At 37.3% G+C, this 13,516-nt stretch overlaps 2 protein-coding genes across 2 annotated transcripts; both read right to left on the bottom strand.

The window, feature by feature from the left end:
- Positions 1-1,667: 1,667 nt before the first annotated feature.
- On the bottom strand, positions 1,668-8,466 carry LOC306864649 (nucleobindin-1-like). The gene is made up of 13 exons (XM_079408785.1): positions 8,386-8,466; positions 7,989-8,118; positions 7,785-7,892; positions 5,525-5,657; positions 5,344-5,447; positions 4,412-4,597; positions 4,232-4,322; positions 4,094-4,152; positions 3,743-3,835; positions 3,275-3,364; positions 3,008-3,181; positions 2,559-2,685; positions 1,668-2,420 (listed from the first exon to the last, which is right to left on the bottom strand). The coding sequence occupies exons 2-13, from the start codon at positions 8,100-8,102 to the stop codon at positions 2,332-2,334; spliced, it is 1,368 nt and encodes a 455-aa protein (XP_079264911.1). The 5' UTR covers positions 8,103-8,118; positions 8,386-8,466; the 3' UTR covers positions 1,668-2,331.
- A 481-nt stretch (positions 8,467-8,947) lies between these two features.
- LOC306866424 (G1/S-specific cyclin-D2-like) lies at positions 8,948-12,038 on the bottom strand (the record flags this gene model as incomplete). The annotated part of the gene is made up of 4 exons (XM_079411635.1): positions 8,948-9,497; positions 9,821-10,141; positions 10,723-10,938; positions 11,829-12,038. 4 exons carry the CDS (start codon positions 12,036-12,038, stop codon positions 9,357-9,359), a joined length of 888 nt encoding a protein of 295 aa, XP_079267761.1. The 3' UTR covers positions 8,948-9,356.
- Positions 12,039-13,516: the final 1,478 nt, after the last annotated feature.

Raw genomic sequence — 13,516 nt, 5'->3', positions numbered from 1 at the left:
GTGCAACTCTAATGCTCGCTTTCCTCCACAAGAACCGCATACATCTGCTTCAGATCTGCTTCCGATTTTAAAGATTTTAAAGGGGTAGTTCATCTAAAAATAAGAATCATGTCATCATTTACTCACCCTCATGTTGTTCCAAACTGTATGACTTATTTACTTCCATAAAACACAAAACGACAGCCTCGTGCACCATTAACTTTCATTGTATGGAAAAACAAAGATCTAAAGGTGATTTTTAAATGATTTTTTGGTGGATTAATCCATTATAAAACTTGAAAAACGTCATGATAGCGGTTTATGTAGAGGGTGACTGTGAAGAAAAGCAGAGAAATCACTGTTAGGGGCCTAACATAAACAAATGCGAGAAACAGGATGTGTAAACCAGACAGTCAATGCTCCAGAGACACCGTAAACTACCTACTGACTTCATAAGGGTTGGTATCAAAAAAATATATAAAAAATGAGGCATTATGAAAAGTGGATGATTCAGCAGCAGTCAGCCCACTCGGTGATGCAAATGACTCGAACAGAAGCCCTCTTTCACACTATCCAAAGCAAGTACTCGTTTCATCTGACTCTTCCCACAGTCTCTGACTCATCTTTCTTGGCTCTTTATTTTATTCCTCTTGTCCTCTATAAGCTAGAGCATTTTGCTGGTTGACAGAGTTCCCTGTCCTTGTGAAACGACATCAGACTGAAGCAAAACCTGTCTTTGTTTGTCACAAAGGATAATTAAATGAATTAAATGCATGAAAACAAATCTCTTGGAGCAAAACCCCTCAAGTAAACAATCCCTGTGAGAAGAGTTTAAATATGTGGACAGCACTTAGTTTCAGATTGCTGTACTGATGTTTGAGTGGAGGGACATTATTTACATATCTATGGTAGCATCAGTGGAGAGTGTAAGTGAAAGGTGTCAGCTGCAGCAGAAGAGGCAGAGCAACGAGGTCACTGGGGTTAGGGAGTGTCTCACAGAATTGGAATGGAATTTACAGCAAGTATGTGCCATGTGGCAAGGAGTGTGAGCAAATGACACTCAGCGCAGATCAGTGAATGCTTCAGAACAATGCCGCTGTCACTAGTTTTCACAGAGATGGAAAAACAACAAATTGACTTATTGGAAGAGAAATGCAGAACAGCTGAATCTGACATTTGGAGCCATGGAATTAGTTTAGTTCAGAAACAAATGGGCCGAGTCATCATTTGAATGGTTTTGATGGTATTTGTTGCAGATCACAATTTGAATTTAATGTTCAGTGTCACTCGTAGATCCAATAATTTGGATTTTTGCTGTTACACATGTTCATGTGATCAATACTTGTAAAGCAAAGCACTATAATCTTGAAGTATTGGTTGCGTTAAAGGTTTCACCCAAAAATGAAAATGTTGTCATTATTTACTTACACTGTAAAGTTGTGAATAAAACTCTATTGGAGTATGTTTGACAAGAAAATACTATTTTCAGGTTTTCTATGTAACATTAAATGTGTTACTTGCAGTTTGTTGTATTTACTAGCAATTCAAAAATTCAGTCAAAATTGTTTCTACATCTAGTTATTTTCAGTGTACCCTTTTCTTTTACTATATAAAAAGAAAAACAGTGTTCGTTCTAAATATCTTTGTGTTCTACAAAAAAAAGGAACAAAATGAGGTTTACTCAAAATAAGTAAATAAGAGATTTTTCATTTTTAACATCCCTTTAATAAAAACCACATTGTTTTACAGGATTTAAAATCTGATTGTAGCATTTTTTTTATTAAATATCCTTTATTAAATGAAAGAAATAAAATAGTCAAAATCAGTGGGATTTCAGATTACATTAATAAAAGTAGATTCTTTGCACATTGCTGTATCTGAATGTTTGATTTACAGTTCTGTGCTGTAAGTCTATTAGAAACCTTATATCAGGTTTTACTCACATAATGTGAACCACAGATAAGAACCACTTTATTCCAGTCTAGAAACACAACGAAAAGCAAGCAGGGCTGTAAACTGTGAAACCAGGGCAAAAGTAGCAATATTTAAGAAAAGACCCTGACTACCACCATACAAAGCCACATATCCGATATTAATTTGCCATTCTTTAGAAGGGAACATGCGAACGGTCTATATTGATGCCACTCTATTAGGCATTTGAGCATATTTAGTTGAGGATGAAGCAGAAAACACCATGAGTATGTATGAGGAGTTAATTATTGTTGTTCTGGTCTGGTTACGTTATGCTGAGAGAATAAGATAAGTCAATAGGCTTGTATGTGTATGTGCACTGTGCAATTCAAAGGCTGGTTCTTTAACATTTTAATTTAGGTAGAAGTGTGTATGTTTGTGTTAAGAGGTGTGATGTGGCAGATTCTGTGGTGGCTCAGCTTGCAGGTTATTTGGAACATTTCCATTCTGATCGACAGGGACTTTTACCACTGAAAAAGACAAAGCGGGCAATTTTTAGCATGCTGAAAAATTCACCTTCATAGTGTTAAACAGTCCATTTTTTATTTAAATATCAAGTAAGGTTAACCAAGTGTTGAATTACAGACTATTAATTTCATTTTTCTCACCCTGACTGTCTTCATTTGCTAGTTTCTGGATCTCTTGTTGAAACTGGAGCTCACCATGAGGACCTGATGGAGGCTGTCTATTCAGTGCCTGTTGCTCCTTTTGTTTTTGTGACATCTCCATTACTGCCTGATTAGAAGTAAAACAAGCTGTCAATTCTCTGGCATCGCAATAATGCATCAACAATTACTACAATATGCAGTACTGATGTTGTAAATTAAAATAATTTGTTTTAGTAAATTATATAATATCAAAATTTGAGTTTTTAAATGTGTTATTTAATAAAAATATCATTTGTATTATTTCACACATACACTTTTTATTTTTAAATATTATACAAGCATTCTTTCCAAAGAGAATTTGTAACAATAGCTAGAAATTATACAGCTATTTACATAAAGGCAACACCAAGAAAAGGGCTGCCAGCAACCAATTGAAATCAGTCTTTTACCTGCTGATATTCTCGTTTCTGGGCTTCTAGGGCTTTGCTTCTCTCTTTCAGGAGTTCCTGCTCCTGTCGTAATTTCTCCGCCCTTCTGCCAAGCTCCACCTCCCTATCCTGAAGTTCTGCCTCAAAGCGCTGCAGCTCCTCTTCTGTGTACACCGGCTTTGTATCATCCAGTGTCTTGAAGTAGAGAAAGATAATGAGTTGGCACAAAACACTGTCATGTAAAGACAGAATAATAAAGTCAGACATGCATCAAAATCTGGCTCTAACCTCCCATTCCTTTGGGTTGTTAAACTCTTTCTTCTCCGTAGATTTGAGGAACTCTTCCATGCTGACCAGTCTATCACGATTGAGATCTACCTGCAGGAAGCAGCGAGAGAGGAAAAAGCTATTTAAAAGGTAATAAAAAATGAACTGTGAAAAGAATGACTATTTCTTCATCTCATGCATCCTGAAGGAACAGAACAGATGGAGTCACTGCTGCTCCACACATTGTGAAAGTGTTAAAAAGCTGAAGGAGAAAGCCAGATAAAGGGAAAGAGAGAATGAAAGCGTTCTTACAACATTCTAACAGCTTATTCAGGGTTCACTTATTGCACATTTTAAACAATAAAATCAAAAGAAAAACATTATTTCATGTAAACAGCATTTAGGCTTTTATGAACTGATTTTGGTTTAGATTTAGCAGTGTGTAAACACACTCAATAAGAGTCACTGCAAAACAGGTGAAGGCTTTACGTTTTGCATGACGTGTTCTCGCATCCTCAGCCTCTCCTCCTCCATCTCCATCATGTCATCTTCTTCATTCTTGGGATCATACACCTTCTCCAGCTAAGACAGTAAAAAAGAAAAGATGAAAACGTCAGAAAGATGCTCGCCATTTGCTCATTTTCTGCATGTCAAGAACAGCTTTTATTAGCTTCATCAAAGGTGTCATCATGGATTCCTATGTTAATGATGTTTTGCTCAGGACAGCCACTAGAGCCCACTAGAGTCTTAAACAGCTGACTCAGTCACAGCATAAAGAGGCTTCCATCACTGTCAATAACAGATTGCAATGATTCACCGACCTCAAAGGTGAAACATTACCTCTTTTGTGAAAAGGGCTTCTAGCTCTTGCTCATCCAACACACCGTCACCATTCGAATCTAAGTGAGAAAACACAATTAAATTCATTTTGCCTGTGGAACGGCTGCTTATGGACTACTTGAGGACAAAAAGACTCACCGTGGAGCTTAAAGAATGTCTTGGGATTGAACTCCTGTGGATCCAGCCCATCGGTCTCTTTCCAGACCTCCCGTAACTGATCCACGCTACCCTGAAATGGAAGTAAAAAAGAAAGTTTTACCCAGGAAATACAACAGTCGATCTTTCCATCCATACATCTCCCGCTCTTCATTCTCTCACCGGTGCATTAACTTTAGGGTGTTGCCGGTGCTTTTCTTTCAGCTCCTCGATTCTCTTCTCCTCGTTCTCTCTCTTCTCCTGGTCCAAACTCTTCAGGTACTCCCTCCTCTCATGTTCTTTCAGCATCTCGTAGCGCTTAAACTCCTCGTGACGCTCCGCATCGTAATTCTCAAGATCTTTAGTGGCCTAACGAATAAGCACACACAAAAAAAAGTATATGACTATTCACTTTATTTCTTTTTCGGTTTGTTTGATTTTATTAATTATTTTTCAATTATGTGTTTGTGTTTTTATGTAATATTGTGGATTTTCACTTGTGGTGAATGGGTCCGTTATCTGTGCACTTTTTATTTTGAGTAGAAATAAAAAAGGAAAACAATTAGTATATTATAATCTGATAGAAACAGATACACAATAACAGAAGAAACAAGATGAAAGGATTTTATTCACTCGCATTTTATACTTTGCAACAAATACATGTGCCCCCTTTTTTATTCATGTGAATTTCCTTTTTTTTTTTCATTATGTATTTGTGTTTTGTGTTTTATTCTTTTCAAATTTTATTACCCTACATTTTATTTCACTGTTTTACTGTATGCTATTGGTTGGGATTTTGTTAATTGGGGTAATACAATATTGTGAAATTTTCACTTGTGGCGAATGAATCAGTTATCTGTGCACCTGTTCTTTTGGTGTAGAAAAATCCAATAAAAGCAGCTTAAAAAACGAGAAAAATATGTATACTATAATCTGATAGAATCTGATTAACACAAAAATAAGAAAAGAAGAAAGATCAGGATTTTATTTGCTAGCGTTTGAAAGGTTAAATGCAGTTGCCGAACAAGTATGCACTGAATGCTTCTCGATATGTGTTGTTGGTTAATGATTTTTTTTGCTATTTCACATTATAGCATGTTAGGAATAGGCGTTACCGTTACGATAAGCAGCTCCAGGTCTTTGGCTTCAAATGTATTTTGATTATGAGGGTCCAGATGTTCAAACTGCTTCAACAAGGAGACATGATCCATCTGAACACCTGCAATCACAACAAGCATTTGTGAACAGATTTTCTTGCTCATCAGTGTCACTTGAGTAATACATAAACACACTCACTCTGTGTGTTGGTGCTGTCCAGTTTAGCCTTCAGCAACATCCGGAGGCGTGAGACCTCTTGCCTCTTCAGTTCATCCAGTCGCGTCCTCACATGGTGGCCCACCAAATCCAACTCCTTACTGAGGCGTCCATTCTGAAACACAGTAGCTTTCCATTAAGTACAGTTGAAATAATAAAACTTCAATGATCAAAGGCAAAACAACGTAACAGTGCTGTGCACAGACTGTGCACATTTGGTATTTTCCTCATTCATTTTCTCCATAGGGATTTTTATAAAATCATGAACCAAACAAACCAGCTCCACGAACGAACTGAATCACAACATTACAAACTTTAATTTGAAGCAAAAAAGCATGACAATTTAAGAAAAAGAAAAAAGTACAAGTTCTATGTACTTAATGTCTTTTATGAAGCAATAACCTACGCGTCTCACATTACATAAAATAATAAAACTAAATATACAATATACACTCAAGCGGCCACTTTATTAGGTACACCTGTTCAATTGCTTGGTAACACAAATTGCTAATCAGCCAATCACATGGCAGCAACTCAATGCATTTAGGCATCTAGATGTGGTGAAGATGACTTGCTGAAGGTCAAACCGAGCATCAGAATGGGGAAGAAAGGGGATTTAAGTGACTTTGAACGTGGAATGGTTTTTAGTGCCAGACGGGCTGGTCTGAGTATTTCAAAAACTGCTGATCTACTGGGATTTTCACGCACAACCATCTCTAGGGTTTACAGAGAATGGTATGGAAAATCAGAGAATGGTCTGAAAATATCCATCGAGCGGCAGACGAAAATGCCTTGTTGATGTCAGAGGTCAGAGGAGAATGGGCAGACTAGTTAGAGATGATAGAAAGACAACAGTAACTCAAATAACCACTCGTTACAACCAAGGTATGCAGAATACCATCTCTGAACGCACAACACGTCGAACCCTGAAGCAGATGGGCTACAGCAGCAGAAGACCACACCAGGTGCCGCTCCTTTCAGCTAAGAACAGGAAACGGAGGCTACAATTCGCACAGACTCACCAAAATTGGTCAATAGAAGATTGGAAAAACGTTGCCTGGTCTGATGAGTCTCGATTTCTGCTGTGACATTCAGATGGCAGGGTCAGAATTTGGCGTAAAGAAAATGAAAGCATGGATCCATCCTGCCTTGTCTCAACGGTTCAGGCTGGTGGTGGTGGTTTAATGGTGTGGGGGATATTTTCTTGGCACACTTTGGGCCCCTTAGTACCAATTGAGCATCGTTTAAACGCCACGGCCTACCTGAGTATTGTTGCTGACCATGTCCATCCCTTTATGACTACAATGTACCCATCTTCTGATGGCTACTTCCAGCAGAATAATGCACCATGTCACAAAGCTCAAATCATCTCAGACTGGTTTCTTCAACATGACAATGAGTTCACTTTACTCAAAGGCCTCCACAGTCACCAGATCTCAATCCAATAGAGCACCTTTGGTATGTGGTGGAACGGGAGATTTGCATCATGGATGTGCAGCCGACAAATCTGCAGCAACTGCGTGATGTTATCATGTCAATATGGACCAAAATCTCTGAGGAATGTTTCCAACACCTTGTTGAATCTATGCCACGAAGAATTAAGGCAGTTCTGAAGGCAAAAGGGGGTCCAACCCGGTACTAGCAAGGTGTACCTAATAAAGTGGCCAGTGAGTGTATAATAACTGTACAAAAGTACGTTATAAATGTAAAATACTTGTCATTAATATAAATAAAATTCCTAAATAGTTAATAATAAAGTTTTTGAACCATGAACCAGCTCTGAGATGAATAACAACATTACAAGCTTAAAAAAAAAGCAAAACGTAACAAAAAAACAAGACTGTGTACTTAATGTCTTTTATGAGGTAATGACCTACACATCTCAAATTATATAAAAGAGTACAAATAATGATACAACAATGGACTAGCCACTGTATACAATTATACAATACATTATACATATACAATACAATACAGCCTAGAATTTAAATAAATATTTATTTGTAATTATTTTTAAATAAACAACATATGATAGATAAAATAAGTTTTGAGAGTACTGACCAAATAGATTAAAAATAAAGCTGAAATCACACTTGCTTGTGACTTCTGCAGAAGCTTATGTTATAACTTCATCTCTGAGCTCCTGCTAGGTGTGTTTTGAAGGATACTTCCAGCTTATCATTTTTATAAAGAAGAGGAATGGGACTCTCCCGTTTGGAGCCCTACTGTTTTTGTGCTTTACCTTGATGTCGTCTGTGTTGGCGGTCTGGAGTTTTTCTCTGAAGTGAGGGTCAGTCTCCAGCACCTCAATCACCTCTCTGAGGTAACGGTCGTAGTACAGACCAGTATCCTGAGATATGCACGTACAGCCAAAACAAGAGAGCATGTGAATATGGAACAGGTGATTAATGCACATGGCATGTTCTAGTCTTGAGACCAGTCTTACCACATTCTCCTCTGCTCTCTCCTCCTTGGGAGGGTCTTGGTGGCGATCTATAGGCACTGACCACACCACAAGACACAGAGACAAAAGCAGCAGCCCCTTCAAGCCTCCTGTCATCCTTGGACACCTTTGGCTACAAAGATTAGACAGCCTTTACTTTCACCCTTTAGAGACAGAGCGGTCTCTTTAAGCAGACAGGTTTATTTATATAAGGCTCATTGAGTACACGTCGATCATGACAAGAGAGAGCAGCCGAAGAAAGGAAGTCTGTGGGACAGTTCGCGAAAACACACTTTAACTTACATGTTTCACAACAGTCACAGTCATCTACCGACATCTGTAGTGTCGTTTGGTCTAAACTCTTCAGTCTAAATCAGATAAAAAAAGCCAGTTTTCTTACCACAGAGTCAGATCCTGTTTGAGCGGTGAGTGAAACCTGCAACAAAAACAAGGGCGGCCATGAGTTATGACGCAATCCAAACGCGACGCTTTCCAGAAACATGACCCAACAGTATTGTACAGTACACACAGTACAGTATTACACCGTTTGTTATTAAAATAATAAATGGGATACATTTTTTTATATATAATTCCATTAAGCCACTTTACCCAAAAAGGCCAATGTAATAAAACTGTCCCTTACAAATACAACAACAACCGTTTGTATGCAAGAAAGGTAGCCTAGCTATATCTATTTTTAGCCTATAGGCCTATATATATATATATATATATATTATAATTGATTATTACTATTTACACAAGGACCAAGATTGATTAATTTAGTTTTAGATCTTGCACAATGTTTTTCTTTCTTTCCTTCTTCTTTCTCATGTCATATTTTAATTGTTTTATATATTGACTTTGAGAGTCTTAACTAATTTATAGTTTTTTGAATATCTTGCAGCACTTCTTTCGTCATACATGTTGTTATATATAAATAGACTTTGAGAGACACACAATGTTGGCAAACATATAAACTTTATTTGAATTACTTGGAAAAATAGATATTAATTTTTATCCAACACTCTGATTACAAACAGGCTGAAACACTGACAAACAAAATAAATTAATATAAAAATGTGCACACAATAAATAATATGATCATTTAAAAAGTAGAAATGTAATACATAAAGTGAAAAGGATAACCTGAAATACATAAGTCATCACAATTACAGTTATGGCAATAGAAGTTAATAAATATGGCACAAGTAAATCGTAATCCCTCAAACAAATAAATAAAAATGATTATAAATTAGATCACTTCAGAAGTTACATAAGACAAAACATAAATGTCACATTGTGTTTAAATCAGTTTAACTGATAAATAAAAGTGAGGCACAGAATAAATATCCCTCATAAATCAACCCTGCATTAAAAGTCTATTTCTCTTAGGTCTGTGGGTGTGCTGGCTCTTTCCTCTTCAATATCACCATCTTTCTCCTCATGTGCTCCATTCCTCAGTCTCTCCCCGAGAGCTCCCTCTATCAGCTCAGTGCAGCACTGCAGCACCGCCTGTCAGCACAAGCAGGAACAGTTACAGATATTCAAGAATAATAATAATCTTTCTCTCTCAAAAAATAAAATGGTATAACTTTATTTTAAGGTATCTTTGTTACACAGGTTACATGTAGGCTACTTACAATTATGCATAATTGCATGCAAGTAACCCTAACCCAAAGCCTAAGCATAGAGTAAGTACATTAATATTACTCAGTACTTACATGTATAATTACACTGACTGTACCAGGGACACCTTAAAACAAGGTATAACCAAAATGATTATTATTATTGTATGTTTAGCTCTCTCATAGTCACTGAGATCAATCTTGGCTCACCACATCAGTCTGACAGAGTGTGGCCAGGGCAGAGGTCATGACACACAGCTCTCCCGCACTCTTGGCCCTTAAACCCCACAGGGCAGAGTTCAGTGCAGCCGCAGCCACCAGTGAAGGAGGAGTTCCCAGAAAGCGCGAGTCACACACACACAAGGCAACGAGTGTATCACTGTGGCGCCGCAGCGTTGCGAGAAAGTCTCCTGTATGCACGTCTCCGTCCCTGAGTTCCCCAAGAATGCGCAGGAAGTGTGGGCTGAAGTCCTGAGGAGTCACTGCTGCCACATCCCACCGCAGAGTCGCCAGCACCACACGCTCCATTTCCTGTTGGAGTAAGCATATATATAATACTGCCTATATACATATGTATGGGGTAGAGTGGGGGAAAACACCCCCCTTAAGGATCGTGTCATTTTTTTTCAGTGAAACAAAAGTTAAATGTGTTCAGAAGAGTTAGCATAGTTTTAGTGACAATGGCATCAATTATAAACCAAATATTAAAAAATGTCCAGTTTTCATGTTATTAGACTTTTAACAAAAATTACATTTGTGCCAAGGGGTGATGTAAGTTTAACCATGGTGAAAACTTACATCATTCTTGTCAACATAGTCCATAGTTACAACTTACAATAAAAATTGGTCTTGACTTTATCTTGTGGTTATTTTGGGAAAAACAGTAGGTGGGGTGTTTTTCCCCACTCTACCGTATGTCATTTTTATTACTATTTTTCCCAAAAACTTTTCACTTAAATGATTTAATTTATACTGGAAAAAGTGTTAAATTACAAAAATGCAAAACAGCACTATTTTCTAACGATTTATTTGAATGTTTCAGACTTTTGGACAGCACTGTCCATAATATTAAGCCTTTAGTGAATTATTATTATTTTTTTTTAAACACTCACCCGCAGGTTTGATGAGAGAAAGTCGTACTCTGCTGCCGCACAGAGCGTATCTGCACTAACTGTGTCACTTTCTGTCAGTTTTGAGGCCACCAGAACGCAAGCTGCAGCCAGACAGGATGGAGAGACAGGCAGAGATAGAGTGGCCGACAGATATCGATCCAACAGGGAGACAGCCAGGGGAAATACAGACTCATCACAGTCACATTCACAGCACACCTATGAAAACACAGAAGAGGAAGATTTCAGCAACAACAAAAAACCCTCATAGTCAAAGCAAACGTATAATGAACTGTAGAACTGTGTCCCTGTCATTTAGTTAGTCTGCTTAATCTTGATCTAAAGTCCTCAAATAATGTGCATTTAAAAGGATAGTTCGCTCAAAAAAGGAAAATGCTGTCATTATTTACGCACGCCTTTCTAAACCTGTATGACTTTCTTTAATAAAAAAAACGTCTCAGTCTTTTTGCCCATACATTGAAAGTCAGTAGGTCCAATGTTCTTTTGAAGCCTTTTGACTTTTTAATTATATGGACAAAAACATTTGAATCTTTATTTACAGTTTGTGTAATTTTTTTTTTTTAGGAGAACCATCCCTTTAATCATAAACATAAATGTGAAGTATATTTTTCTTTAGGGTAATAAACATAAGTATTGTTGTTGTTGTATATTTAGAACTAGACTTTCATATTTAATATTATTTTTAGTTTTTTTTCATAGCTTTATGCATCTCGAAACTTCACCTGTGTGACAGTCTGTTATTTTTGTATTTTTGGAGCCTAGGAATGCCAACCTATTTTCATTACAAATATATTTTTAAACCATTATAAGTAGTTTACTGATCTTCATAAAGCCCCAAAATCTTTCTCCGTGGTCCACTTTGCCAGCTTGTGTTAAGTTGTATAAGTGTTATACTTTAATTTTTTTATTTTAAAATTATTTATTTTAATTTATTTTTTAATGCTTTCATTAGTTTAATAATCTTTGTTTTAATGACTCTTTTAGGATATGCCCTACTTGTTAAAAGTGCTTCAAATACAAATCTTAAAAACATGAACAACACACTTGATGTCTAGCACTGGATTTTGGTTATTAGCATGCAAATCTACCTCCATGGTCCACTTGGTCAGTTCCTCTCTGCGCTGTGGTTCTCTCTGGATGAGAGAGATGTAGAGAGGAGAGGGCAGGTATCTCTCCTCTGACTGCAGAAGTCTCTGAATAACTCTCAGTCCGGAGGCGCTGGGGTCCCATGGGGCTCGGACCGAAGACTGAGTCCTGTCCTGGCCCTCTTCCTCCTCACACCACAGAGACACAGACATCACTCCTGCCAGCAGTTGTGATCCAATACTGAAGCTGTCCCAAGTGTGTTTCAAAAGTCTTGGTCCCGAGTGGAAGAGTTAGTGTCAACTTCCTTGCCCTTTTGAAAGTGCTTGTGTTTAAATGTGTGAGTGAGTGTCTGTGTGTTTCTTGCGTTGTTCTCACCCGCCTTCTCTCTTCGGTCCACTTATATATCCTCTGAGTGAATGGGTGACTGCTGATAAATAAAGTGAGAAAGTGAAGAATAAAGAGGGGTGTGTAAAATGAGTGGAGTAAAATGAGTGGACCACAATGCTGGCTGAGCAACAATGGCATCAACAGGTGGAGAGAGGGAGAGAGAGAGAGGGAGGAGCCCAGAGGGACACAGTAACAGCTTGTCACCGTCAGTGAGCGAAGAAAAGAGAGAGAGAGAGAGAAAGAGGTCATCACCAAACTGTGACAATAGGAATGAATAACAATAAGACAAGGATGTTTGTTGACAGTAAAGGGTATCAGATAAAGATGGTGCGATTACATTTACACATCTATATATCAAATAAAGATTTAAAACTGCATATGCAGTAATTCATGGACTTTGATGCATTTGACTCTAGAAAAGTCCTGCTAGTGGCTGAAGGTCAGGGTTTTAAAGCATTCTCAAGGCACATTTCACAAATATAGTCTTATAACTTTAGCATTGGAGGTATAAATATCATTTTTGGCTAAGAAATGTTACGTAAACTATTATATAACATAAAATTAAAAGGGATAGTTCACCCAGAAATTAAAATTCTGTCATTAGTTACTCACCCTCAAGTCGTTCCAAATCCAAAAGACCTTTCATCTTCAGAACACAAATTAAGATATTGTGATCAAATCCGAGAGCTTTCTGACCCTGCATAGACAGTAAAGAAACTGAAATGTTCCCAAGACCCGGAAAGGTAGTAAGGACATCGTTAAAATAGTCCATGTGACATCAGTGGTTCAATTGTAATTTCATGAAGCTTTGAAAATACTTTTTGTGTACAAAGAAAACAAAACTAATGCTACAAAATAACCCCACAAAAAGTATTCTCGTAGCTTCGTAACATTATGTTTGAACCACTGATGTCACATGGACTATTTTAACGATGTCCTTACTACCTTTCTGGGCCTTGAATGTGTCTATGCAGGGTCAGAAAGCTCTCGGATTTCATCAAAAATATCTTCATTTGTGTTCTGAGGATGAACGAAGGTCTTATGGGTTTGAAAGACATGAGAGTAATTAATGACAGAATTTACATTTTTGGGTGAACTATCCCTTTAACCTAGCATAGTGAGTTTAAAAAACATCAAAAGTTTGTATCTCTTGGAAATTGTGATTTTGGTCTCACATAAGACTTGATTATTGAATTGATATTCAGCGTTCAGTTTCAGTTTGTTTTTAATGATTAACTCAAAGCTGAACCATTTAAACATGTTACTAGTGTTGTAAGAAAACATAATTAAATATTTTTATTTA

This window comes from Barbus barbus (assembly GCF_936440315.1).
Source record: "Barbus barbus genome assembly, chromosome: 4".
In the NCBI taxonomy this organism is placed as follows: Eukaryota; Metazoa; Chordata; class Actinopteri; order Cypriniformes; family Cyprinidae; genus Barbus; species Barbus barbus.
The sequence above is the reverse complement of the archived record's forward strand: the minus strand, read 5'-3'. Positions and strand labels throughout refer to the sequence as shown.